The sequence below is a fragment of the Dipodomys ordii genome, unplaced genomic scaffold, assembly GCF_000151885.1.
Source record: "Dipodomys ordii isolate 6190 unplaced genomic scaffold, Dord_2.0 Scaffold2, whole genome shotgun sequence".
Taxonomy (NCBI): Eukaryota; Metazoa; Chordata; class Mammalia; order Rodentia; family Heteromyidae; genus Dipodomys; species Dipodomys ordii.
In genome coordinates this window covers 8,955,705-8,981,889 of record NW_012267218.1, presented here as the reverse complement: position 1 = coordinate 8,981,889, position 26,185 = coordinate 8,955,705, and the positions used below count along the sequence as shown (strand labels likewise).

Sequence of the window (26,185 nt, the reverse complement as noted above, 5' to 3'; positions counted from 1 at the left end):
ACCAGAAGTGGCACTGTGACTCAAGTGGTAGAGCGCTAGCCTTGAGCTGAAGAGCTGAGGGACAGTGCCCAGGCTCAGAGTTCAGGCCCCACAACCAGACCCCCCCAAAAAAAACAAAAACAAAAAAAGAAAAACTATGTGTGTGCTTTTTGCCTGATTAAAGTACTATATGACTGATATAGCAAAACTTCTTGGCACAATTAATACATATTTTTGAAAATTAATGACAGGATAAGAATAACAAAACAGGGTTTTTGTTTTGTTTTTTGTTGGTTATGGAGCTTAAACTCAGAGCCTAGATGCTGTCCTGAGCTCTCTTGCTCAAGGCTAGCGCTCTACCACTTGGGCCATAGTGCCACTTCTGGCTTTTTGGTGGCTAATTGGAGATAAGAGTGTCATGGACTTTCCTGCTCAGGTTGGCTTTGAACTGTGATCCTAGATTTCAGCCTCCTAGTAACTAGGATTATAGGCATGAGCCACCAGCACCTGCTTGAAACAAGTTCTCTTAGGTGAAGGTGAACAAAAAGTTAATGAGGATGGGTGTGGTAAAAATAGTTTATTTGCATATGTGAAAATAGAACAATGAAGTCTGTTGAAATTGTTTTAGAAGTGGGTAGGGGAGAGTGATAAAAGATGTCAGTTTGATCAGGATGTATATTAATGCATTACATGCATGTATGGAAATGTCACAGTGGAAGCAACCCCTCCCCTTTATATAAACAACTAATGTGTGTTAGTTAAATAAATCCTACAGGACATGGTGCCTCATGCCTGTTAACCTAGTTGCTCTGGAGGCTGAAATGTAATGATTATGGTTCGTCTATCTTCCTTCAAGAGACTGAACATTTATCTTTCATCTTGCTTGGTAGATGCTATGGTTCAAAGTTCCAAATGCCATAGGTTTATCACAATCAGATACTAACTAATGGATGTGAAAGATATGCTTGCAAACCTGTTCAAATTAACTTCTTTGTCCTTTTGACTGCTGTTACATGGTTAGTCTTACCGTTGGTAGCCAATTCTTTAATATCTAGTTCTATTTTGTGTACATTTACTTCCATGTCCCAACATTCAAAGCATTCATTTACATGATCCTTTTCTGTGTTAGGTTCCTGATGAGATGATTCAATGTATAGTCTGTGAAGACTGGTTCCATGGAAGGGTAAGGAAACCATTTTCCCTTTAAAGTCTTATCTCTACAGAAAGACAGGCTCCTTTCCTTTTGAATTGTTTCATTTTACATTACAATTACCCTTTTAAAAAATGAACTATTCTGGGAGAGAGAAGGGAAGACACTGTAAGAAAGGAAATGTACTCATTACCTGACTCATGTAATTGTAATCCTTCAATATATCACCTTTCTAATAACAATAAGGTAAATAATTTAAAAAATAAACTATGATAGTAGTGTACTTTTACAATATTTAAAAACTGGGCATTTAGCTCTGTTGGAGATTGCAAGAAAGCTGCTTTCTATATTTACAGCATCTTGGCGCCTTTCCCCCGGAGAGTGGGGATTTCCAGGAGATGGTGTGCCAGGGTTGTATGAAACGTTGTTCTTTCTTGTGGGCCTACGCAGCACAGTTAGCAGGTAGGTGCTTCTGTGAAACTGGCATGACACAGAATTGTGCTTGGGAAGTTAATATGTTCAATCTAAAGTGTTTAATAATTTTTTTTTTTTTGGCAGTGCTGGGGTTTTGAACTTAGGGCCTCATACTTGCTAGGAGGCCATTCTACTACTTGAAGCTAAGCCCTCAGCCCAGCTTGAACTATACATCCATTTCCTGCTTTTTGTTGGCTAATTGAAGATAAGAGTCTTTGCTTGGGAACTGTGATTGCAGATCTCAGCCTCCTGAGTAGCTAGAATTATAGGCATAGCCACGGACACCAGGCCTAGAAACTTTTTTTTTTTGAGAGGGCGTGGACAGGTGTTGGGGCTTGAACTTAGAGCCTGGCACTGTTGCTTTTTTGTTTTTTTTTTTCTTTCTCCCCTCAAGGTTAGCACTCTACCACTTGAGCTACAGTTCCACTTCTGGCTTTTTTTGGTGATTAAGTGGAGATAAGTGTCTAACAGACTTTCTTGCCTGGGATGACTTTGAACTATGATTCTCACTCAGATCTCAGATTCCTGAGTAGCTAGGTGATCTATGGAGGGGTTATAGTTACATAAGTCAGGTAAAGAGTACATTTCTTTTTTTTTTTTCTTTCTTTTTTCTTTTTGTTGGTCCTGGGTCTTGAACTCAGGGAATGGGCACTATCCCTGACCCTCTTTTTGCTCAAGGCTAGCTCTACCACTTGTGCCATAGCACCACTTACAGCTTTTTCTGAGTAGTTTATTGAAGATAAGAATCTCATGGCCTTTTCTGCTCTGGCTGGTTTCAAACTGCAATCCTCAGATCTCAGCCCCTGAGTAACTATGATTATAGGTGTGAGCCACAGGCGCCTGGCCCAATAGGGTTTTCTTAATTGGTTTCCCCTTCTCGCTTCATTTCCTTCCTTATCAACAGATGGCTTCATTTGCTATTAATTTGAAATACCATTACCCAATATTAGCTCCCTTATCATTTCTCCTTTTTCTTTCACAGTATTTACTTTCCCTCCCTTCTTGATTATCCTATCTCCTTTTAGCATATTTGGTACATTTGTTTCTCCCTCACACAAAGTGCTTAAGTGGAAATGAATATTAAAAGCAGTTTAATTTTTTGGATTAGGCAGACATAACCTAAAGAAGTGTTGATATTTCCTAGCTCCTTCTCCCAGAAAACAAAGTGACTTCTCCTTTTCTAGATTATGAAATATTTAAAAATCGAAATAAATAATTTCTTTGTCCAATAGGTCTATGAGTGTTTGTGTGTTTGTGTTTGTATTCATTGAATTCACAGTAATGAAAGTATCTCCTGAGGATGATGGGTTGGTGCTGAATGTTGACGGAATAGGTGATCAGGATGTTATCAAGCCTGATAATGGTGGTCATCAAGATACTACCCTCAAAGATGATGTTCCAGAACATGGAAAGGATGCTGTCAAGGAAGTTAAAGCAGAGCAGAATAATGAGCCTTGTGCCAGCTCTAGTTCTGAATCTGATCCCCAGGTAATATATGAAGCACATGTTGAAAAAGAATGTAATTTAGATAACATTAATTCCATAAGCTCTATATCTTTGGATTTCACTGTAGTCTTTGCCTAAAGAAGTCCCTTCAAAACTGGGTACCACTGGTTCACACCTGTACTCCTAGCTATTTAGGAGGCTGAGATCTGAGGATCGTGGTTCAGAAACAGCTTGGGCAGTAAAGTCTGTGAGACTCTTATCTAAATTAACTCCCAGAAAATCAGAAGTAATGCTGTGTCTCAAAGTGGTAGAGCACTAGCCTTGAGCAAAAGAGCTCAGGGACAGCACCCAAGCCCTGAGTTCAAGCCCAGGACCAATAACAACAAAAAGTTCCTTCATAAATCTAAACTATGATAGTTAAAAAGCCCTTCAAAGCTTCATTTTGTTGCAGACTGTGTTTAAGAACCAAAGCCTCAACACAGAATCACCATCTGGCTGCAGATTTCAGGAGCTCAAAGCTAAGCAGTGTGTAAAGAAAGACACTGCCACCTATTGGCCCCTGAACTGGCGCAGCAAGTTGTGCACCTGCCAAGGCTGTATGGTGAGTGTCACATTAAGTTTGATGTTTGTGTGTGTTGTTCATTAAAAAGTGTGTATATGAAATTGATAGAGGAGTTCAGGGACTTTCCAGTTTTTCTACTAAGCAGATTTATGTAGAAGAAAATGAGAATCATGCAGTGCTTTTTACCATCTTAACTTTAGTCTAGCCCAAACAGTGATTTTTAAAGATCTAATAAACCTTATAACATTCACGGAGAAGTTGGGAGATAGCTAAAAAAACATTGGGCAAGGAATATTAAGTTTTCCAAGCCATTTTGTGTTTGGAGGCTTGTATTTTTCTAGGTGTTAACAATAAATAATTTTTAGTAATTAGTTGACTTTTTGAAAATGATGTACAGTTCTAATGGGGAAACCAACTTTTTTTTTTTTTTAAGAAAATGTATGGAGATCTAGATGTCCTCTTCCTGACAGATGAATATGACACAGTTTTGGCTTATGAAAACAAAGGCAAGATTGACCAGGCCACCGAGAGAAGGGACCCATTGATGGACACTCTCAATAGCATGAACCGAGTCCAGCAAGTGGAGCTCATTTGTGGTAAATACTGTTTGTGTGTGAAAATTCACAAAGTTTATGAAGTCTCCTTCACTGTGTCAAAAAAATTGTATAAAGAAAGTAGTAGGGGCTGGGAAGGTGGCTCAGTGGTAGAGCGCTTGCCTTGCATGCCTGAGGCCCTGGGTTTGATTCCTCAGCACCACATAAGCAAAAAGAAAAAAGCCGGAAGTGGCGCTGTGGCTCAAGTGGTAGAGCACTAGCCTTAAGCTGAAGAGCTGAGGGACAGTTCAGGCCCCATGACCGGACCCCCCCCCCCAAAAAAAAAAAAAAAAGAAAATAGGAAACTCTATTTCTACTTTTACATGGAGTGATGTTTGAATTACATAGTAAGCCTTAACTGCTGTTGGTTGATTTAAATATGGTTGTGTATTCAACAGCTGTGGACTCAGTTTCATTCTAGAATAATTATATATTTGAGAAGCCACAACAAGTACTATTTTGATTAAGGGTACATGTTTAAATGATTTTTTTGCATCTCTCAATAATTTTCATTGAGCCTTCTATGTCATCTTCTCTGAGGAAATAGCAACTTTTTAACAGTTCGTAAGGTGGGTCACTAGAAGGGAACTTTGGCCACACTCTGGGATGCCCAAGCTCCATCAGCCTTACACTGCTGCCACTTCATGGGTGCCGCCGTGGTGTCCCTTTTACGCAATTGGTGGAATTGTTTCTGGCCTTTTATTTATTTTAACTCTGATTGATTCCTTTTCTCTTTATTAGATGAAAAGATTTTATATAGTGGTGGCTGTGTATGAGAGATGCTTTGTATTTACAATAGTTTGCTAATGAGAGCATAAGTTTTACACTTAATCTGTGATGATTACTGCAAGTACTTGAATTCCAGAAAAATAGTAAACCTTTAAAAAAAATTCTTAGCTCATCTTTAAGGATATTTCTGCATTTTGTGTGTTTATTTTGTTTTGTTGTTCTTGTTATAAAAGGTCTCAGCAGGGGCTGGGAAGGTGGCTCAGTGGTAGAGCGCTTGCCTTGCATGAATGAGGCTCTGGGTTCAGTTCCTCAGCACCACATAAATAGAAAAAAAAGCCGGAAGTAGTGCTGTGGCTCAAGTGGTAGAGCGCTAGCCTTGAGCTGAAGAGCTCAGGGACAGTACCCAGGCCCAGAGTTCAGGCCCCACGACCGACCAAAGAAAAAAAAAGTCTCAGCAAAATGAAGGAAGCCCAGAGGTTTTGGGAGGCATTAGGACCAAATGCAGGTTTTACTTTTATCTATTAAACATTCAACTGTCAATGGCAAATAAGTGGTTTTTGAAAGCACATGGGTTAACTATACTTCAAGTACTTTTGTGGTTTTGATTTAGAATATAATGACTTGAAGACCGAACTTAAAGACTATCTGAAGAGATTTGCTGATGAAGGCACGGTATGTTGAGTAAAAGAATTTTAATCATAGCCCTGTAAGTTTTTAATTTTTATTTGTTAAAAGATTTTTTTTTTGGCTGGGCGCCGGTGGTTCACGCCTGTAATCCTAACTACTCGGATCTGAGGATCACAGTTCAAAGCCAGACCAGGCAGGAAAGTCCGTGAGACTCTTATCTCCAATGTACCACTCAGAAAACCAGAAGTAGCGCTGTGGCTCAAGTGGTAGAGCATTAGCCTTGAGCTGAAGAGCTGAGTGACAGCGCCCAGGCCCAGAGTTCAAACCCCACAACTGACCCCCCCCAAAAATTAGTTTTACAAGGCTGATGTTTCATTTTAATATTTACATATATACATACAATGTACCCCAATCAAAATAACCTCCACTCCCCTGTAAGTTTTGAATACTATTTCCTTTGGTGATTAAAAAAAAAATGATTGCAACTTAAAATGGAGTACTTGAAACTTTTATATTTGAGGAGTTGGAGACAAATTTGCTGTTTAGCTTCTGCAGTCCTTGAACTCTTAATCTTCCTGACTCAGCTCTCAAATCCTAGGATTACAGTAAGCACCACCAAGCAGAGCTGAGTACTTGAAAGTTTAATGCAGAAACTATTTATAGGGCTGTTGGCAGGCTAAGGGAGATCAGTAAAGGGACAGTTCAACACCAACAGACCTATTGGAGGTCCTTATCAGTCCCTGAAGGCCAGAAAGAATGGGGCGGGCAGGCAAGAACACCACTCAGGTTTGGAGTAGCTGTAGCTGAGAAAGCCATCGGAAGGAATCAGGAACACCAACTCTGCTGATTTGGAGTTAATGAAAACAAAGATGGAACAGTAGTGACTAGCAAGAAAAATTAAAATCAAATCCAATTTATACATACTAGGCATAAATTTCTGTGTGTACGCACACATACACAGATACCACTGCCGAGGCTTGAACTCGGGGCTTGCACACTGTTCCTGAACTACTTTTGCTCAAGGCTAACACTCTATCACTTGAGCCACAGTACCACTTGCAGCTCTTTCAGCTTATGTGGTACTTAGGAGTCGAATCCAAAGCTTCATGCATACTAGTCAAGCACCCTACCACTAAGCCACATTCTCAGATCAAGCACTTTACTTCTTAAGCCACAGCTCTTCATCTGGCTTTTTGGTGGTTAATTGGAGATAGAATCTCATACACTTTTCTACAGTCTGGCTCCGAACTGCCATTCACCGATCTCAGCCTCCTGAGTAGTTAGGATTACAGGTGTGAGCCACCAGTGCCTGGCTTAACTTAAATATTTTTAATAGTTTACTAGTATCATAAATATGGCTCAATTAGTAGAGTGCCATCCTAGAGCAAAAAAGCTAAGTGATAGCCCTAGTACTGGCTCATAGTGTTGAGCAGCAGAGCCACCGCCATTGGAGGTCCCTGTCAGCCCGCAGTCCTCATCCTCCCAGAGTGCTGTGCTGCCACACTCTCATGTTCTGCAACTTGGTGCGGCCAGTGGATTTCTAATCTAGACACTAAGTGTCCACTTACAATAGGCTTATTCAGACCTGACCTCTCGTGATGGGGGAGCGTCTTGTAATCTTAGGGCTTCCTATGAGTGTGCTGACCTATACTGTTGTTGTGTAATGTAGGTCTTTCCTAATTTTGCCTTTTGTCAACAGGTTGTTAAGAGAGAGGACATTCAGCAGTTCTTTGAGGAATTTCAGTCAAAAAAGAGAAGAAGAGTGGACGGGATGCAGTATTACTGCAGCTAGAATGGAATATGATGCTTTCACTCAGGCCAATGAAAACGCCGCTTTACTGTTCCAGGAACACACGAGGCCTGTTTCGTACTCGGTTCCCTTCCTGTCCTCCAGCTGTGAGCTCTCTTCCTTCTTAACTACAGTAGCCACCAGTTGACGCTCATCTCACAGCCAGCATCCTTCATTATGACTCAACTAAACGCAACTCATTCCACAGACTTCAGCTCTCTCCTGTCCAGGATACCCAGGGTTTTCTGGTTATAAGTTTTAAGAAGTTTGATTTGGTTTTGAGAAAGCAAATTGGTTCCTTTTCTAGTGATTTGTTTTTAAACTCCCAAAATGTGTGTCCTTTGTCACAGATCTGTCCCTTCTAGGACCTTGGTAGGCATTGCAGAAACCAGAAGCTCCCAGGGTCCCCCTCCCCCCATGATCGTGTGCCTTGGGTTAGTGCTTCCTCAAGCCTGTTCTGCCTACTTCTCCCTCCCCTGCTTTCTGAGGTTTGTCATGGCTTAGAAGGGATCTTGGAACCTGCTTTCTTTGGACCAGCCTCTAGAGTAGCCAGGACTGATGGTGTTCTGGCCTAAATGTTTGTCATAGGCAGGGAGACTAACAGAAACAGTGTTGAGGAAGCAGACCTTTGTTCTGAATTTTACTGATCAATTTCAAGTGAACTACTCATTCATGATTCTCCTGGCACTCGGATGTTAGCATTTCAGTACTGTATGCTCCCAGGGCTTCTTGGGGAGGAGAATTCTGCTAGTACACTATACTCCCTTTCCTGCTGCCTAGAAAACGACCAGGCATTACCCCTGTGAAATCTTGGTCGTTTGCTAAGTCCTCTGGATTTCCTTATGTTATCAGGGATATTCATAACTTTATATTTAAAGTGGACCTCTTTTGATATTGCTTTGTTATAAAAACGTTATTAGAACCCAAGTAAGTTATTATTGCTCCTTGACCCTGTACCGAAGACAAAAGATACCGTTTGGCTTTCTTGCAGTGAGGGCAGTGGCTTCCCTGGTTTGGAGGAGATTGGCTAAGGGAGAGATTCCAGATGAGGCCTTTAGCTACATTTTACACCCCGTCCACAGCCACTTCTCTAATGACAGGGCTTTCAAAGGTCCTCCTGGGACATACAAAACCCTGCATTTGAGAGGAAGGCCTTTCAGTTGGTATGAAATCTCTTTGAAGCCCTCAGCCTGTGGAAAAGATTTTTGGTACATAAAGAACCCTAAGTTGCATCGTGTGGAGGAACAGGGTCTTTCCTGACAGTAGGTGACATACTTTGAGGAAATTAAAAGTTACTCGGGCTACGTGTATGTGAATGTTCTTTGCGTCCAGCAGTCAAGATGAACCATCAGGGCTCATGATATGGTACTGGTTATGGTTTTTGGCATTCAGCCTCCTTGCAGATCCTTGGGAAGACTAGTGTGTGTGGAGCTCAAGGTCTTGTGGCTGCAGGAGGTGCCTGGGTGCCCTGAGCGGGCCTTGTGAAGAGGCTTGTGGAAAAGCTCGGGAACTTTTCCAAGTCTGAGGATTTGAGCTGCACTGTTAGTTTATCATTGTGTCCTGCAAGTTTGTATCTCCCAAATATCTGATTTAACTCCCAGAAGGTTCCTTTCTTGCAGTAACAGGTCAGGACCAAATCTTGGAGGCACTGTGTTACTGTGCAGCACAGTTGTGCATGTCACCCAGTGTTCGGTGGCTTGTTTCACAAAAGGTACTGCTCTTCCACATTAACCGGAAATTTTTTTTTTTAAGCCTGTTCACAACTAGTTTTCTTACTATTGGACTGTCTCTTCTACAGAGAGACTCTCTTTGGCCAACATATGGCAGTTGATACTAATGCATGTTTTATGCAAAACAAAGATGTGATACTAGTTGCTTTTAAGGAATTCTGGCATTCTATGTACTTTTTTTTTGTAGCAACTGTTATTGGACTTAAATTACATACTTCAATCAGGTTTCTGTAAAATCTAAATAAAAACAATTCAAAATAGTTGCTTTTGTGATTGCTGTTAATCATGTTTAGCTCTGCATAGCCTCCCTCTGCAGGGGGGGAAGGTGGATGGTGTCTTCCAGGAGCCAATCCCAAAGCTAAGGGGCTGAGAGTCACACCACTCTCATGTTAAAGAACACTTAGTCCAGTTGTTAATGATACATACGTGAATGGATTTGCTTAATATCTGTGTCTTCCTCGGTAAGACATCAATCCAGGGAGGTCAAAAACTGGCTTTGCTGATCATTATTACAGTGCTTGCTGCCTGCTACCTGATGGGTGTACACAGCTTTGTTACACCAAGAGAGCTCATTCACCAACCAACAACCTGTGAGTACTGTACAGGGTTGAGCATACTTGACCAGAGTTTCACTGCTATAGGCAACAGGATCCAGGATGCCTCAGAAGTAGGCAGGGGCAGGCAGCCGAATGGGGAATGAGGCCCAGAACCCAGATGTCCCGCTGCCAGTGGGCAGGGACAGGCAGCACAGTGGGGAAAAGGGCCCACGCTGGAAAGCTGCTCCACTGAGGAACAATGTGTCAGTGGGAATCTAGACCCCCTGGCTTCACGGCTTTGTGACAAGAACAGTGAAAAGGCTTCTTACAGGGCTGGGTATACTTGCTCACAGATCTTATGGGCCATGTTAGTCTCTGTGTCTTAGTTCCTCATCTGCCAAATCAATGATATTCACGCCTCACTGGATAGTGAGTACCAAGGCCACATGAGCCTCTGTGACCGAGTTCACATTCTGCACACCTTCACCTAGCTCCCACCTGCATCTTCGTCTTTCAGCATGGGTCCAACGACAGCTTAGGCTGAAGGGCCTGTCAGTGAGTGAAAGACTCGACCAAAAGGATCCCTGTGGAGGGCTGTGAAGGTTTCTGACTTCCTGGAGCTGTGGTGTGAGCCACATGGGATTAGAGACCCCATCAAAGCCCCTGGAAGCCAGACAGTGACCTGGGAGTCCTGGCAGAACGCTGGGCATCAGTGGCAGCCAAGGCTGTGACGGAAAGAGACTGGAAGGGGAAGGCTAGCTCTGGTGCAGGTTGAGGGAGGACAAGGAGGGGCCCTGGGCTGGCTGAAGGTAGTTGGCAGGAGTTGCACAGATTTCTAAGGTTCTGAGTGCAGGCTGGGGATAGGCCTGGGAGTTGTATGCCTCCATGGTTACTGAAGCCATGAAAATGAATGGAACAGGAAGATGTCAGAGGGGAAGAGCAAAGAACTGGGACAGATGCCAGGGAACCAATACCAAGGATGATGAACATGGCAAGGGGGGCTAAAAAACATACGAGCAGCCATCAGTTCTTTTGGGAGGAAGGTGCTATTTCAAGTGTAAGATCTTTAATCCTACCTTTCACTTGAAAAAATAATACATGCAGGTCCCTTAAAAATTCAATCATGGGCCGGACACCAGTGGCTCATGCCTGTAATCTAGCTACTCAGAAGGCTGAGATCTGAGGATCCCAGTTCAAAGCCAACGGAGCATGAAAGTCTGACTCATCTCCAATAAACCACTCAGAAAACCAGAAGTGGCGCTGTGGCTCAAGAGCACTAACCTTGAGCTGAAGAGTGAGGGACAGTGGCCAGGCCCAGAGTTCAAGCCCCACGACTGACAAAAAAAAAAAAAAAAATCAGTCTGCAGGTGTGGCTCTCAAGTGGTAGAATGTCTGTCTAGCAAGAATGAGGCCTTGAGTTCAAACTCAAGCACTAAAAAAAAAAAAAAGGTGCTGACTCAAGACTATAATTCTAGCTACTAAAAGGCTGAGAGATCTAAGCATTGTTGTTTGAAGACAGCTCAGATAGAAAAGTCTGTGAGATTCTTTGATTAATCACCAAAACATTAGCTCACTTGGTAGAGTGCTAGCCTTGAGCATACAAAGCTCGGGGACAGCACCCAGACCTGGAGTTCAAGCCCCAGGACTGACAACAACAGCAGCAACAAAAAAGTTTAACTAGAGCCTGGGGGTGTAGGTCAGTGGTACAGTATGTGTTTAGCATTCTCAAAGTCCTGGGTTCGTCATCCTTGGTATAAAAATAAAGTATTGAACCAATACAGAAGAATACAGTTAATTTTTCCCACCCCACACTGCCAGATCCACTCCTCCAGAGGCTGACCTGCGTAAGCTCACAGATTCACATTTATTATGTCTCCTCATCCTCTTCTATACAAATGGTCATACATTATTTTTTTTTGGTTTGTCATGGGGCCTGAACTGTGGGCCTGGGTGCTGCCCCTGAGCTCTTCAGCTCAAGGCTAGCGCTCTACCACTTGAGCCACAGCGCCACTTCCAGGTTTTTGGTGGTGAATTAGGTATGTCTCACAGCATTGCTGCATAGGCTGGCTTCTAACAGTGATCCTCAGACCTCATCCTCTTGAGTAGCTAGGACTACAGGTGTGAGCAATAGATGCCTAGGTCAGGAAAGAACTCCTTGCCTACCAAAGTGGCAGGAGCAAAGTGACTAAGGAAGCTTACCTCCAAGTTCATCACTCAGGGTAATCCACAAGTACAAAAATGCAAGCTCACATTCAATTTTTGTTTTTAGTGTGTGTGTGTATGTGCCATGTGTCAGTACTGTGGCTTGAACTTTATAACTGAAGGCTGACTACCACTTAAACTACATCTTGTCATCCAACCCTTTGGTGGTTAAATGGAAATAAGAGTCTCAAGGACTTTCCTGACTTGGCTGGGTTTGAAGTGTAATCTTCAGATCTCTCTTAGCTAGGATTATGAGCTTGAGCTACCAGTGCTCAGCGCTTCTGTAGATTTTTAAGAGACTCACCCACAAAACACATCTTTTGTGTAAGAGATTCAGAGTTCAACTCCTTCCACCTGAGAAGGGGGAGGGATTTCACAGCAAAATTTTTAAGATGGAAATTTTAAGTATTTCTTTTTTTTCAGAATCCGACTCCAGGTGCCTGGAGACCCAATTTGTCAATTAAAATCTCTCAAATGGGGGCTGGGAAGCTGGCTCAGTGTAGAGTGCTTGTCTTGCACACATGTGGCCCTGGGTTAGATTCCTCAGCACCACGTAAGCAGAAAAAACCGGAAGTGGCGCTGTGGCTCAAGTGGTAGAGTGCTCGCCTTGAGCTGAAGAACTGAGGGACAGTGCCCAGGCCCAGAGTTCAAGTCCCACGACTGACAAAAAAAAAAAGTAAAATCTCTCAAACATATGTTCCAGTGATATAAGAGAAACTTGGTGAGTCAGAATATTTCCACAAAAACTATATGTTATTTATTATTATAAAAAATGTTTAAACCTCAAGGAGGAAAACAAGAAGTTTAAATACATCTGTAGATGAAGATTGCACATGCACTGCTAAAACAGACTTCACTCAACTCAGTAGGTTCTATACAAGCCATTTATTTGAAATGCCAACTCTATGTAGGATAAAGTCAGTGTTACATGCTTAATCAGTAACGGTAGAAAAATAGAACCAGTGAAAACCTCTGTACAACTGTAATGGTACTCAAAAGAGAAATGTACTGTTTTACAATGCTTCACACAGACGAATTCAAGTTTGGAGGTACCTAAATAAAAATACTATATATTTCTTTAAAAAACACTATGTACAATTGAAGCGTAAACAAGTTTTACAAAGTACTGGTTATGCAGGTTGTAGAAAACACTTGCATAGGACATGAAATCAGTTTAAGAAAAATTTCTGAGCCTTTAGCATTGAAGGCACTTGACTTTATACCAGTAACAGCACAACCACAAGAAATGCAGTGGTGTAGAAGGTCCCACTTCTCCCAAGTACAGACGTGGTACAGACACAGCAGGTGGAGCTGGAGAACTGTTAGTGTTCAGCCACCTCACCCAAGAGCAGGATTTCCCACGGCCTGCCCAGGTAACCCAGATACAGTGTCACATGCAGGTACACTCAAGGAAGCTTCCAGAGCTTCTCTGATCTCAGACAAAACCTACATAAACACAAACACAAGAAGAGATTTTTTTTTCAAGACACACACTCACAAATAATCTTTCTACAGAAATGGCCACAGCATTATAATATTCAGAACATGGAAGATAGCTACACAGTCTGAAGGTTTTCTAGAAGATAGAAAATCAAAAGACTCGCTCAGATAGTTACTACATAACGGCTATTGCAATTGATGGGACAGAAGAATAACTGAACATTTCATAAAGCAGTGCTCCTACGTCAGTGTTCTTGGAAAACAGTAAGAAACCTTCCAGCAGTGTGCAGGGCAGCTCTTAGCGAGATTATCAGTACTGAGGTTTGAAAGTAAACCATGTAGTAGCAGTGGACTGCTGTAGACTGGGAATAGCACCCATCCCTGTGGCTTCAGTAGCCACGACAGAGCCACCAGTCGTCTGACCACTTAAGTATTTCCCTTTGAGTTCAGGTCGAAAAACACAAATGCTTTAGAATCGCTAAATAACTATCTCACAAGTGTTTCACAAAACACATTTTTCTCTAAAAGGCCAAATTCAGTATTATGAGCATTCATGTCTTGCAGGGTAGTTATGGTGAGTGTTGATCCTTCAACTCTACAGAAAGTGCCTGAGGTCAGCTTTGAGCCCAGCTGTGTTGCATTCGCTTCCCTGTTACATTCTGCAGCCTCAGCTTCTTCCAAAAGCACAAAGACTGTGCCCAAGGCTCGAACTTGAGCAACTCATGAAAAGAGAACCCACTTACACGATGACAAGTGTAAGTGTTGGAGGAAACAACAAGAATTAAGTCATAGTTCAGACAGGGGTACAAAAAGACAAGTATCATGAACTCACTAGAATCCTACATGCCTAATGGGTTTCTGAAATGTCAGGCTAGCTCAGGTCTACGGACACGTGCCTAGGAAACAAGCCAAAGGATGCGACATTGGGAATTCAAGCACCCGTGGTTTGAATGATGCTCCTGCTTTTCATGATGTTATGTTTTCCCCTCATGAACCATAAGCGATTTTGAAGTTATTTTTCAAAATCATACAACTGAAACAATACTGGAAGAAAAGGAACAAGAGTGTCCTTAAGAAATCTGACCACTCTTCTGTATCAGAACTGAAGTGATGGTTCTCTAACCTCAATACACTGTGGGCACTGGAAGTAGTGATTGTCCTAACGGCCTGATTGTCCATGGCCTCAAAAGAAGATATGGTATTTTTTGATTTGGTTCTCATTAAAACTTCTATACCAAGTAAAATGCCAGTTCCTGTGGCCTAAATTTTATACTATACATGACTTTTTGTTCTGAGAGCAATCCTACTCAGACTTCACATTTATCTTAGTACAGCATTAAAAATGGCAGATGGGTTCAAAAGCCAGAGGTACATAGCTATTCAACCTACCCTATTAACCACACTTCACAAGATACATGGAAAGTCCACAAACACCTATCCTAACGCACACACAAGCCACGCTTCGCTTTTACAAGTCACACCAGTCTACAAGCCCACAAATTAAGATTCCCCTCTGTACACATAGTTTAGCCAGGTAAGCTACTAAATCCTCAAAAACTCGTAAATAATACCATAATCAGTGGCCATGAATTTTTAAAGTGTTGGGAAATAAAGAAACAATGAATTTTCAGAAAAATCAAGGTGTGGGATCAATAGCACTGGTCCATTATGGGAGAAAAAAAATGTTGAGAGATGCTTTTCATCCTTACCCAAATTAGGTTTTCTCATTCTCATCTGCAGTACCTGCAGTTACAGCTAATTTAGAATAGAAATCTAAAACTGTAGCAAAACGATTCATGCCAACACATGTAGAGAAACACATATTAAAGAGTATGATGGAATCATCTCTGGTTTTTAAAACAGACTGAGAATGGGCTTCAAAAGACACCATCATCTATTATAAGAGTTAAAACTCTGAAAAATGAGGATGGGTCCTATGGTTTTCTATCTCTAAAAAAGGAGCCTTAAAGGCGATGTGAGCTGGCCTACAGCAGATGAGATCTCTGACAGGCCAGGAGCTCGGTGTGCAGCAAGGCCTTGGTCAGCGATGTGCTAGCAGCAGCTAACTAGTCAGGCAGCAGAGACTGATGTGTTTCCATCTGTGTGATTATCTACTGTTAGGATTGTTTTAAGTGTCAGATTATTCCTGAGTGTATATCCACAGGGTAAAAGTAGGAAAGGACCATAAGAGAAACTACAGTTTCAGAAGAAATTATAGAGCTGTCGACACTCAACAGAAACCTATTTACTTCAAAGTGCATGTAATTCATTTATATGGTAGCTTGTAAAGGCTCCCTAGCCCTGCATAGTTTTAGAATGAGTGTGATTCAGTCATATATACACATACATAGAAGAGAGGCTCCCAATACCCTTCCGTGAAGGAATGTTCCGGAAGTTCTCTTTTCTTCTAAGTGCTACGTGTGTACGTGTTTGTAAAAATACAAAGTGAATGCTCAAATAACGTTGACGTGATTTAAAAACTCATATAGTAATATATTTACACTGGATAGTAAGAAAAAAACAGTCCTTAGCTCGTACATTGCCCTTCCAAGGGTGAGGGTTTGGAGAGACCCCATGTGCTCAGTGGTTCAGGAAATGCCAAACCAGTGTCCCTGGAGTTCAAGTAGGACATGTAGTGTTTTACTGAAAAGAATTACCTTGTGTATTTTTTTTTGTTTTTCTTTTTGGTGATAAAGCGTTATGCGTTATACAAGAACTTTTTATAGGACACAAAATCCAGACATACTTTGAAAAACACTGGAAAGAAAACATGCTTACAAACACCAAATAACATCTGTAAGACTGAAGCCCTTTTGTTTTTGGTTTTTCCCATAGAAAGCAGGACAACCGAAGGCAGCGGGCGGTCACTTCCCCAGCTCAGGGGAGAGCTGCGTGCGAGCCAGAGAGACCTGTCAGAGCGCCCTTGGTGTGATTTTGCTATTTTCACTGCTTCCTAATCCCAAGGGATCCAATCTCCTTAGAACCTCTTCAAGCAAGTGATCCTGTAATCCACACCACCAGAGTCTGCACAGGTCCGAACAACATTCACACACACCGTGTTTACAAAATAACACCCCAGCGATGGGCTGGGCACCACAGGCTGTTCTTTCTTGAACCTGAAGACTTCAGGACCCTGATCGTACTCCTGCTGGGGGAATGAAGACCAGCTCCCAAGACTTATTAGGGGAAAAAAAAATGACATCAGATTTATGGAGACAGAGCAGGAAGATTTTGGAACTAAAACAGTCGCTAAAAAGAGGAACATTTTGATGTGCTGTTCTTTGGAATTTCTATAATTAAAAAATAAACACAGAACTATTTTATAAGAAAATACATCTTAGTGTGCAATCCAATGCACATGGAAACTCGTAGATGAAAGGTAAAATGCAAAAAAGTATGAAAATACAGTCCTTTTAGTGTAACAATAACGCTTAACATACTGATATAAAAAATTAATACAGCTAAAATAAATGTACAAGTGCAAAAAAACTCCATCATTTGTAAAGAGGAAAAAAAAGTGCCAGCTTGCTTGCTCTTTAAGATGCTTCCCCACACAACTGTTCAAACACAAAACAGACAGACGTGGCATCCAAAATAACTATTAGCATGCCATGTGGAATAAAACATGTACACACACAAAAACTAGAAGACAACGATGTGAACTGAGCTGGCGTCAGTGAGCCGGTAAGTCGCTGGGTTACATTGTAATGGGATGTTTCACATCTCAGGCACAGAGGACTTCCGAGCTGCTCTCAGAGGGCAGACTTTTTGTAGAGGAAGTCTGGCTTGCTTGGTGACCTCCTTCCTCTGCTTATGGAATCTTCCCTTTCTAGATCTGTGTTTCTCTGCACTGCATGGCCCAGAGACTCGCTGTCTGCCAGTCTCCTGCCGGGTTGTTCTTCTGGAGCTTCAGAGCTACATGCAGAATGTGAAGAAGGTCTGTTAGAAGTCAGCCCAAAAGTCAAGTCAGTTTCTACAGTGGTTCGTCCCCTGACATGGGCTGGGCCATTACCAGTGTTTTCTGGAGCTGCTGAAGCAAAGTCTGACCGTGGGGGAGGCTGCTCAACAACATCCAGGCGTATTGGCTCACTCTTCTGTCTGTGAAGAGGCCCATCAGAAGTCAGGGGATAGTCTCTCCTCGCATCCTCCTGTTTTTTAGGAGAGGTCTGACCAGGAAGGTAGGCTGACTTTAAGCCACTTGGTGATGCCTTATTGTGGCTGTACAAATCGGGACCAAAATATCCACCTTGTGAAGGGGACGGGGTACGTCTGCCAGGAGCAGGTGTGGAAGGTCTGCAAGCAGCGTTTGAGAAGTCATAGAAATCCGGGTATTCCTGCTGATTTTCTCTAGCATCTGTTTTTTGCTCTAGTGTGTGTTTTTTTCGAGACGTGTGTGTATGCCTCTGTGGAACACATGAGAGATGGTGGGGAGGCCCTGGTCCTACTTCAGAAATTGGCTGGCTTAGCTCTGTTTCTACAGCAAGTTCTGGAAGCCTTCTGTCCTTGAGAGACAGTGTGGACACCCCCATGGCGATATCTGGCATCAGGTCATTCAGCAAAGGTGGTTGTGTACACTGAGACAGAGACAAGGGGGGGAGGCACAGTTAAAAAAAAAGATCCAACAATTCCTTTTGAAAAATGGTTCACTGACCCTGTGCCCTGATTATAAAATACATGCTTATATTTAAGAATTACAAAAATATGGAAAACGATGCTGATGCTGAAAACAAAACTCTTAAAATTCCCTATAATCACTGTTAGCAGAGTCCATTGTATGTATATGTAAGTCATGATTTAAACATTGTTAGATATTTAGATTGCACTTTTGTAAAACTATAACCAAGTCTACCATAAATATAAACAAATTACCTTAAATACTATCAACCCTTATATAAGTTGGGAATAGGAATAGAAAAAGCAAGACCAGGAACAGCAGAAAGGGGACAAAGGACAATAATGTGACCAGGTTGTATATTAGTCCATCACTTCCAATAATTCACATTTAAATAAAGCTTTTGCCTCAACAAACAGATGTATGGTCTTTTTTTCAAGACAGCATGACAGAGTAGGGAAGACTTAAAAAAAAAATCAAACAGAAACTCAACCTCTACAGCAGTGCAAGTCATGAAAAGAATCCTCTCATCACTACCTACTTGCTCTAGGGACTGAGGCTCTGGGCCAGATCAGGATCTGATGATCTGGCCAGAGAAGACACGCATGGGGACTAAATTTCTGCCCATTTTCTTAGTGCAGAGACTCAGTCACATAGGTATAGTTGGCTGTAAGTTCCCTTTCTTGTCCCATACCAAAGACATTTGGTAGCATAACAGGTTTCATGGATATCAAGGACAGATTCTATATATGTGCCACGTCCATCTGTGTTGCTCAGAGTAACTTAGTTTACGCGATCCTAACAAATAAACTTAGAGATCTTGCCCTACTGTAGTGTACAGTATTTCCATACTTCCAAGTTCCTTTCTCCTGTTCATGCTTACTTCCTGGCTCTCAAGGGTATGCTTTCAGATTGTAACATTGGCTTCTGCTGAATCCTAGTAAGGCTCTTGAGGCCAAGTGACTAGCTCCTAATATCCCATAAACCTCTGGTTTGAGGCAAGATACCCAGGTGCTGACTTACCACTTGTTTCTCAGATGCCATTGCTGCTGAGGCAGCAGCAGCCGCAGCAGCAGCAGCAGCGACTGTCTGTCTCCCCAGTCCTGTTGTGTTGGTACAATCAGGAGGTGCTGCTTTAATACCTGGCAAATAGACTGGGGGAGGGCCAGCTTTAGGAGCTGTTCTAGAGTGAAACAGCGAATGGTTACAGGGGTAAGAAAAGGAACGTGAAGGGTGCTGACTGGGGAGTCTTTGTTTCCAGCCGGCTTTGAGCTGGTTATGAATTGGGGTGACTGGAGGGTGGTATGGAGGAGGTGGAGGGGGCAAAGGTGGATGGAAGGCCACAAAAGAGTCCAGGTCTGTAAACATGGTTTCTGCAGTAGGTGTACTGTTAACACGACATCTCCCAGGCTGCCTCAAGGTCAACAGTGGACTTTCATCCCCAAAACGTTCATCAGGAAAGAACTTGTGAGGATTCTAAGAAATAAATTTGAAAAAAAAAAAAGGATATTCATTAGATTTCATAGATTTATAGGTTGAGTTAAGCAAGGTACCTAAGAAAACTACATTCAGCAGGAGTAAAAAGGTTTAATATAGCCTAAGAAAAAAATTACCTTAATGATAGTACAGGACAGAGTGAAGCTTATGTAGCCCTAAGACACAACTATTGAAAACTGCTCACGGCTATTCCAGGAAGTCACCTCTTACGAATTATTTGATAAAACAAAAAGCAGTAATAAAATCTAATTCAAATAGGTCACAGCTAAGAAAATAAGATGAAGCAAGGCGCCGGTGGCTCACGCCTGTAATCCTAGCTACTCAGGAAGCTGAGATCTGAGGATCGTGGTTCAAAGCAGGAAAGTTCGTGAGACTCTTATCTCCAATAAATGGCTAAAAAACCGGAAGTGGTGCTGTGGCTCAAGCGATAGAGCGCTTGCCTTGAGCTGAAGAGCACAAGGACAGTGTCCAAGCCCAGAGTTCAAGCCCCATGACTGACCAAAAAAAAAAAAAAAGAAAGAAAATGAACTTTATGAAATCAAAGGAAGCAGAGACCTTCAGTTGAGGATCTTTCTAACAACTTCCTGACACAGAATCTTTACACTCTCCATAAGAAACAACTGCAATACACCATTTCTTTTTGTTATATTTTTTTTATTGTAAAGATACTGTACAGAGGGGTTACAGTTACATGAGCAAGGCACCATTTCTTATATGTGACTATGTAGGTTAAGATTTTGATAAAACATTCTATGAAAATACTTCTATACAATTACGGCATCAAATTAAGTTGCAATTTAGAATGACAAAGGAAACAAAAACTAGAAGAAAACCAGTCTAGAAATATAATCAAGAACCTAAAAACAGTCTGCTGCCTTACCAAGAAACACCAAGTCACATTTATCCTTGGACAAGGACTGATGGAGTCTGGAGTTAGTGGCAAAAAAGTCTTCAAACCGCTTTACCAGGCAAAATTAAATTTTATTTAAGGATCCAATTTAATGGCTAGGATTATACTACTTTACAAATCCTATCTAATTGTAAAACCAATGTTATTGCTTTTGTACCTACTCATTCGTAGAAATGAGTTTTTATTTTCTTCTGCTAGATTAAAAAAAAAATCTCTTCCATGATTCACATGTTTGCAAAAAGTTATAAGGTATATAGGAGAGAGGAACAGGGGGAAGGAAACAGGGGAACAAAAATCAGGAAAACCTCTAAGTATGGTAGAAAGCTAAACTCTAAATCCAGTGACCAAGCCAGAGAGTGAGCCAGTGAGGTTTGGAATGTTCTTCCTGGGCCATCTCTGTGGCCATCTCAAGTGGTAGAGTGGCAGCCTTGAGCACATAAAAGCCAAGTGGACAGCCGGGTACTGTGGCTCATGCCTGTAATCCTAGCTACTCAGTGGCAGTCACCAATCAGATGCTTGTCATGTCCCAGGGACATAGCCACTACACATAGTATTCCCTATCTTCACAACAATCCATCTATACAGAGGGAAAGGAATGCTCAGAGTGGTTAAGTAGCTGGATTCCAGTGAGCAAGTTGGTAAGCAGAAGAGCCAGTTTTAAGCTGGTCTACTCAGCCACGTATCTTTCACCAGGCAGTGACAGGGCACATAGAAAATAAAAGAAGTAACCCAAAATTCCTTAGGACGTTTCAACACGGCCTGACTGATGATCAAGGGCCAACACCTTACAACAGCAATATGTGTGTCCTACCTGTAAAAGCTCTGCCGCAGCATCTGCAAGCCCAAACTCTCTCAGTACTCGAATCTGGATTTCATAGCTGACAGTGGCACCCTCACCACAGTTGAGTGCATAGGCTCTCTGCACCTGTTCAGTGTGCCGTAGTTCCTGTAGGCGCCTGACCATGTCTTTCATAATTAGGAGACGAGGAACTGGAGAGAGAAAAACACCATTAGACAAAATTCCTGACCTATACAAGACTAATCTATGAGCACAAGGAAAAATGCATATGCTTTGTATCAAAATCACACACACACACACACACACACACACACACACACACACACACACACACACTTACTTTTTTGCCAGTCCTGGGGCTTGACTCAGGGCCTGGGTACTGTCCCTGAGCTTCTTTTGCTCAAGACTAGCACTCTACCACTTGAGCCACAGTGCCACTTCCAGCTCTTTCTGTTTATATGGTACTGAGGAATCGAACCCAGGGCTTCATCTGTTCTACACAAGCACTCTACCACATTCAAATATTTTTATTTCATTATTATTTCAAGGTCTCGGTAACTTGGGCTTATACTCACAGCCTAGATGCTGTCCCTTAGCTTGTTTGCTCAAAGCTGGTGCTTTGCCACTTAAGCCAAACCTCCATTTGTGGCTTTCTGCTGGTTAATTAGATAAGAGTCTTATGGATCTCCCTGCACCAGCTGGCTTCACATTACAATCCTCATATCTCAGACTCCTGAGAAGCTAGCATTGTAGGCATGAGCCACTGGAGTCTGCAAACTTTTAGATACTATTTTAATTTCCTATCAACAATATCAATTTATATGCCTCTATTTTTCAAGGTTTTAAAATTGCATTGTGTCCAAGAAAAAGCTCCCAAATTGTGTTATTTTAGACCACAGCTTAAATAAAACTTGACTTGCATTTGTCTGAATGTCAAGACATGTAGTGTAATTAACACAGTGCTTGCCTAGCAAATGCAAGGTCCTAGGTCCAAATTTCAACACTGCAAATAAATACATAAAGTTCTTTTACTCAAATTGTTGTTTTGACACCTGACTATGCAACAGGGACTCAACTTGGGTATTTAGATGCACAGAATGGAAGACATGATCCCTGTCCTCAAAAGGCTCTGGTTTCACCACAGATGAATGGATCCAAAAATTGTGGTATCTATACACAATGGAATATTATGCAGCCATTAGAAATGACAAAATAATGGCATTTGCAGGGAAATGGATGGAGCTAGAAGGAATCATGTTGAGCGAGGTAAGCCAAGAACGAAGAGACAAACGGTACATGGTCTCCCTGATAAGTGGATGCTAAATCCAAAATGTTAGGTGATATGACAAAACTAACAGGACTTAAGAAACAAAGAACTCCCGCTCATCTGGTTGAACCACTACTAAATATCCCCATGCTGCTGATCACATATATGGTATATAACATGTGAGCACCGTTATATATTACAAACTGTGGTAGACAATTTGCTCCAAGAAAGTCAGAATGAACTTGTGACTTTAAATGAGCTTCATTATTCCACAATACTGTGAATTTCCGGAAATTATGTAATCACTGAATCACAATAAAAAAAAAAAAGAACCTCGGGGAAGGGAGGGAGGGAGGGGATGGTAGGGGGAAAACAATGGAGGGGGTAACAATGTTCAAGAGGAAGTGTACTCATTACCTCACTCATGTAACTGTAACCCTCTCTGTATAGTATCTTTACAATAAAAAAGGCTCTGGTTTCAGTGATTGTGAACTGAACAGGCACAGTATAAAAATGAGCAAAGAATATGGGAAATAAGGCACAAGCAGCCAGCTCCTAAGTAGAAGTACAAGTGTGAAGTGTTAAGAGGAGGCTGGAACACAAGTAAAGGTAGGACATAGAGAAGTACCAGTAGTCATGCACATGGGGATGATAGGATCAGAGCTGTAGGCTGTGACCTGAGGGATGCCTCAAGCTGGCAACCTACTTTTTTGGCAGGCCATGGGGCTTGAACTCTGGGCCTGGGCTCTGTCCCTCAGCTCTTCAACTCAAGGCTAGCACTCTACCCCTTGAGCCACAGTGCCACTTCCGGTTTTCTAGTGGTTTATTGGAGATAAGAGTCTCACAGACTTTCCTGCCCCGGCTGGCTTTGAACCGTGATCCTCAGCCTTCTGAGTAGCTAGGATTACAGGCTTGAGCCACAAGCGCCTGGTTGGCAATCTACTTATGTAAGTTTCACTGGAACACACTTATTTTTTTTGGTATTATCTATGTCTGTGAGAGATGAGTAGTTGGATAGAGTCTGTATGTCCCACCCATAAAGCCTAAGATACTTAACGTTCCTTTACTGAAAAAGTAAAGGGAGATAAAGGGAGATATGAAGATCCTCATATTGTAAGATTAAGGATTATAGTTCAAAGGTAGCTTGGAGAAAAAAGACTTTTATTTCCAATTAAACAGCAAAAAACTAGAACTAGAGCTGTGGCTCAAGTGGTAGAGTAGCAGCCTTGAGTACATAAAAGCCAAGGGACAGCTGGGCACTGGTGCTCACACCTGTAATCCTAGCTACTCAGGAGGCTGAAATCTGAGGATTGCGGATGAAAGGCAACCCAGGCAGGGAAGTACGTGAGACTCTCATCTCCAATAAAAACCACCAGAAAACCAGAAGTGGCGCTGTGGCTCAAGTGGTAGAGCGCTAGCTTTGAGTTGAAGAGCTGAGGGACAGTGCCCAGGTCCATAGTTCAAGCCCCATGACCCACCAAAAAAAAAAAAAAGCCAAGGGACAATGGCCAGGCCTTGAGTTCAAGCCCCATTATAGGAGTACAAGTGTACACACACACACACACACACACATACACACACACACAAAACAACAATAACAACAACAACAAAACTGAAAGAGTTCCCATCTCTGTGGAAAGGATAGGCTGGTAGGAGAATAGGCTCAAGGTGGTAGAGCACTATCCTTGAGTGAAAGAACTCAGGGACAAGTACCCAGGCCCTGAGTTCAAGCCCCATGACCAAAATAAATAATTCAACACTGTTTTTGAATTTCTAGTTTTCAACGGAAGTGATATTATTCTACAGGGCATCTGGCAATATCTAGAAATATAAAAAAAGTTTCCAAACCAATGTCACAAGAATAAAGGTATATGTGTATATGTGTGCTACTGGCATGTAGTATGTATAGGCCAGAAACACTGTTGAATACCTAGCCATACAGCCCCCTAATATTCAGAATTATCCAGTTCTAGAGTTGAGAAATCTTAGGCTAAACTGAAAAGCTTATAGTAAATAATAATTACTCTGCTGGGCACAGTGGTGTCCATCTATAGTCCCAAGCTACTTGGCAGCCAGAATCAGGAGAATCACATGAGCCTATGAGTTTGAGATCAGTCTGGATAAGGTAATACTACTACTACTACTACTACTACTCTCTCTCTCTCTCTCTCTCTCTCTATCACACACACACACACACACACACAAAGGTTTTAATATTAACAAAAATCTTAGCTCAGAAGTATTCTTTAAGGAGAATAAGGCATAGAAAGAATTGAAATGTGGAGAAGAGTAGCATACAAAAAGGGCTGGGAAGGTGGCTCAGTGGTAGAGCGTTTGCCTTGCATGCCTGAGGCCCTGGGTTCGATTCCTCAGCACCAAAAAGAAAAAAAGCTGGAAGTGGAGCTGTGGCTCAAGTGGTAGAGCCCTAGCCTTGAGCTGAAGAGCTGAAGGACAGTGCCCAGGTCCAGAGTTCAGGCCCCACGACCGGACCCAAAAAAAAAGGGGGGGGCTGGTAATCACCAGCAATTACAAAAATCCGTAAGATCCATCATTTAACTGTGAGGTCTGACTAAAACAATACCTTACCCGGAATTTCATTGGCTACAACCGAAGGAGGGCTTGACTGGTTACTGCTCATCTGCTGGTGGCTGATCATGTGGCAGCACTGTGGCACGGCATTGCTGACCATATAGAGCGTGTCTGGAACGTTGGACATTCTAACCATTCGCAGTCTCACAAGGTCTGTCTGTTCCACCATCATCTCATCCAGGACTGACTAAAATAATAATAATTCAGAATAAACAGAATTTGTCAACTTTTTTGTGTTAATATTTATAACAAGATTACTACATTTAATAAAAGGTGAATTTACTTATTGTTGCTCATTTATGAAGTTTAAAATTAGTGATAAGGGGGCTGGAAAGGTGGCTCAGTGGTAGAGCACTTGCCTTGCATGCCTGAGGCCCTGGGTTCGATTCCCCAGCACCACATAAGCAAAAAGAAAAAAAGCAGGTAGTGGCGCTGTGGCTCAAGTGGTAGAGCTCTAGCCTTGAGCTGAAAGCTGAGGGACAGCGCGCAGGCCCAGAGTTCAGGCCCCACGACCGGACCCAAAAATAAAAATTAGTGATAACGAAGTAGCACTATGGTTCAAAGTGGTAGAGCGCTAGCCTTGAGCACAAAAGCTCAGGGAGAACACCCAGGTCCTGAGTTCAAGGCCCATGGCTGACAAAAAAAAAAAATTAGTGATGAAAGAAGCCAAAAATAGTGGTACATGCCTGTAATCCAAGCATTCAAAAAGCTAAGGCAAAGGCATGAGTCTGAGGATATCCTTATGAGGCAAGATTGAGTTTATGGGTAGCCTAGGTGAGAACAGTGAGACCCTACTAAAAACAAAAACAAATGAAAACCAACCAGACAAAAAACCTACTAGCTATTATGGAGGTGGATATCAGGAGGATCATGGTTTGTGGCTAGCCTAAGCAAAAAGTTATCAAGACCACATCTCAACCAACAAGCTGAACATGGTGGTATATGCCTATAATTTTACCTACACAGGAGAAATAGGTAGGAAGATAAGGGTCTAGGTGGCTACAGGAGGTAAAAGCATGAGATTCTATTGGAAAAATAACTAAAGCAACAAGGGGCTGGGAATACTTGCCTAGTAAGTAAGAGGCCCTGACTTCAAACACATATACACATACTGGTGAAAAGGAGAAAAGTACTCCCTTCTGAAAAGATATAATCATCTTTTGAATAATTTCCTTTAAATTAGAAGATTTGAAATGAAAAGATTTGAAAGATATAAAATTAATCAGAAACGTTATACATGAAATTATTATAAAG

At 42.0% G+C, this 26,185-nt stretch overlaps 2 protein-coding genes across 3 annotated transcripts in view; one reads left to right on the top strand and one right to left on the bottom strand.

Moving 5' to 3' along the window:
• Window positions 1-9,339, top strand: part of Ubr7 (ubiquitin protein ligase E3 component n-recognin 7 (putative)) — a 15,237-nt gene extending 5,898 nt beyond the window's left edge. Inside the window, exons 5-11 of the mRNA XM_013016093.1 lie at window positions 1,109-1,162; window positions 1,486-1,591; window positions 2,883-3,091; window positions 3,501-3,650; window positions 4,045-4,207; window positions 5,544-5,605; window positions 7,260-9,339. Coding sequence (XP_012871547.1) covers window positions 1,109-1,162; window positions 1,486-1,591; window positions 2,883-3,091; window positions 3,501-3,650; window positions 4,045-4,207; window positions 5,544-5,605; window positions 7,260-7,352 — 837 coding nt within the window. The 3' untranslated portion in view covers window positions 7,353-9,339. The remainder of the gene's footprint in view (window positions 1-1,108; window positions 1,163-1,485; window positions 1,592-2,882; window positions 3,092-3,500; window positions 3,651-4,044; window positions 4,208-5,543; window positions 5,606-7,259) is intronic.
• Window positions 9,340-12,687: 3,348 nt separating this feature from the next.
• Window positions 12,688-26,185, bottom strand: part of Btbd7 (BTB (POZ) domain containing 7) — a 71,952-nt gene continuing 58,454 nt past the window's right edge. Inside the window, exons 8-12 of one of the 2 annotated variants that reach the window (XM_013016252.1) lie at window positions 24,929-25,118; window positions 21,088-21,266; window positions 18,893-19,345; window positions 17,270-17,831; window positions 12,688-17,172 (exon numbers count right to left, since the gene is read on the bottom strand). In XM_013016252.1, coding sequence (XP_012871706.1) covers window positions 17,087-17,172; window positions 17,270-17,831; window positions 18,893-19,345; window positions 21,088-21,266; window positions 24,929-25,118 — 1,470 coding nt within the window. In that variant the 3' untranslated portion in view covers window positions 12,688-17,086. Of the gene's footprint in view, window positions 17,832-18,892; window positions 19,346-21,087; window positions 21,267-24,928; window positions 25,119-26,185 lie in introns of both variants that reach the window. The other variant, XM_013016243.1, reaches the window with a different exon arrangement.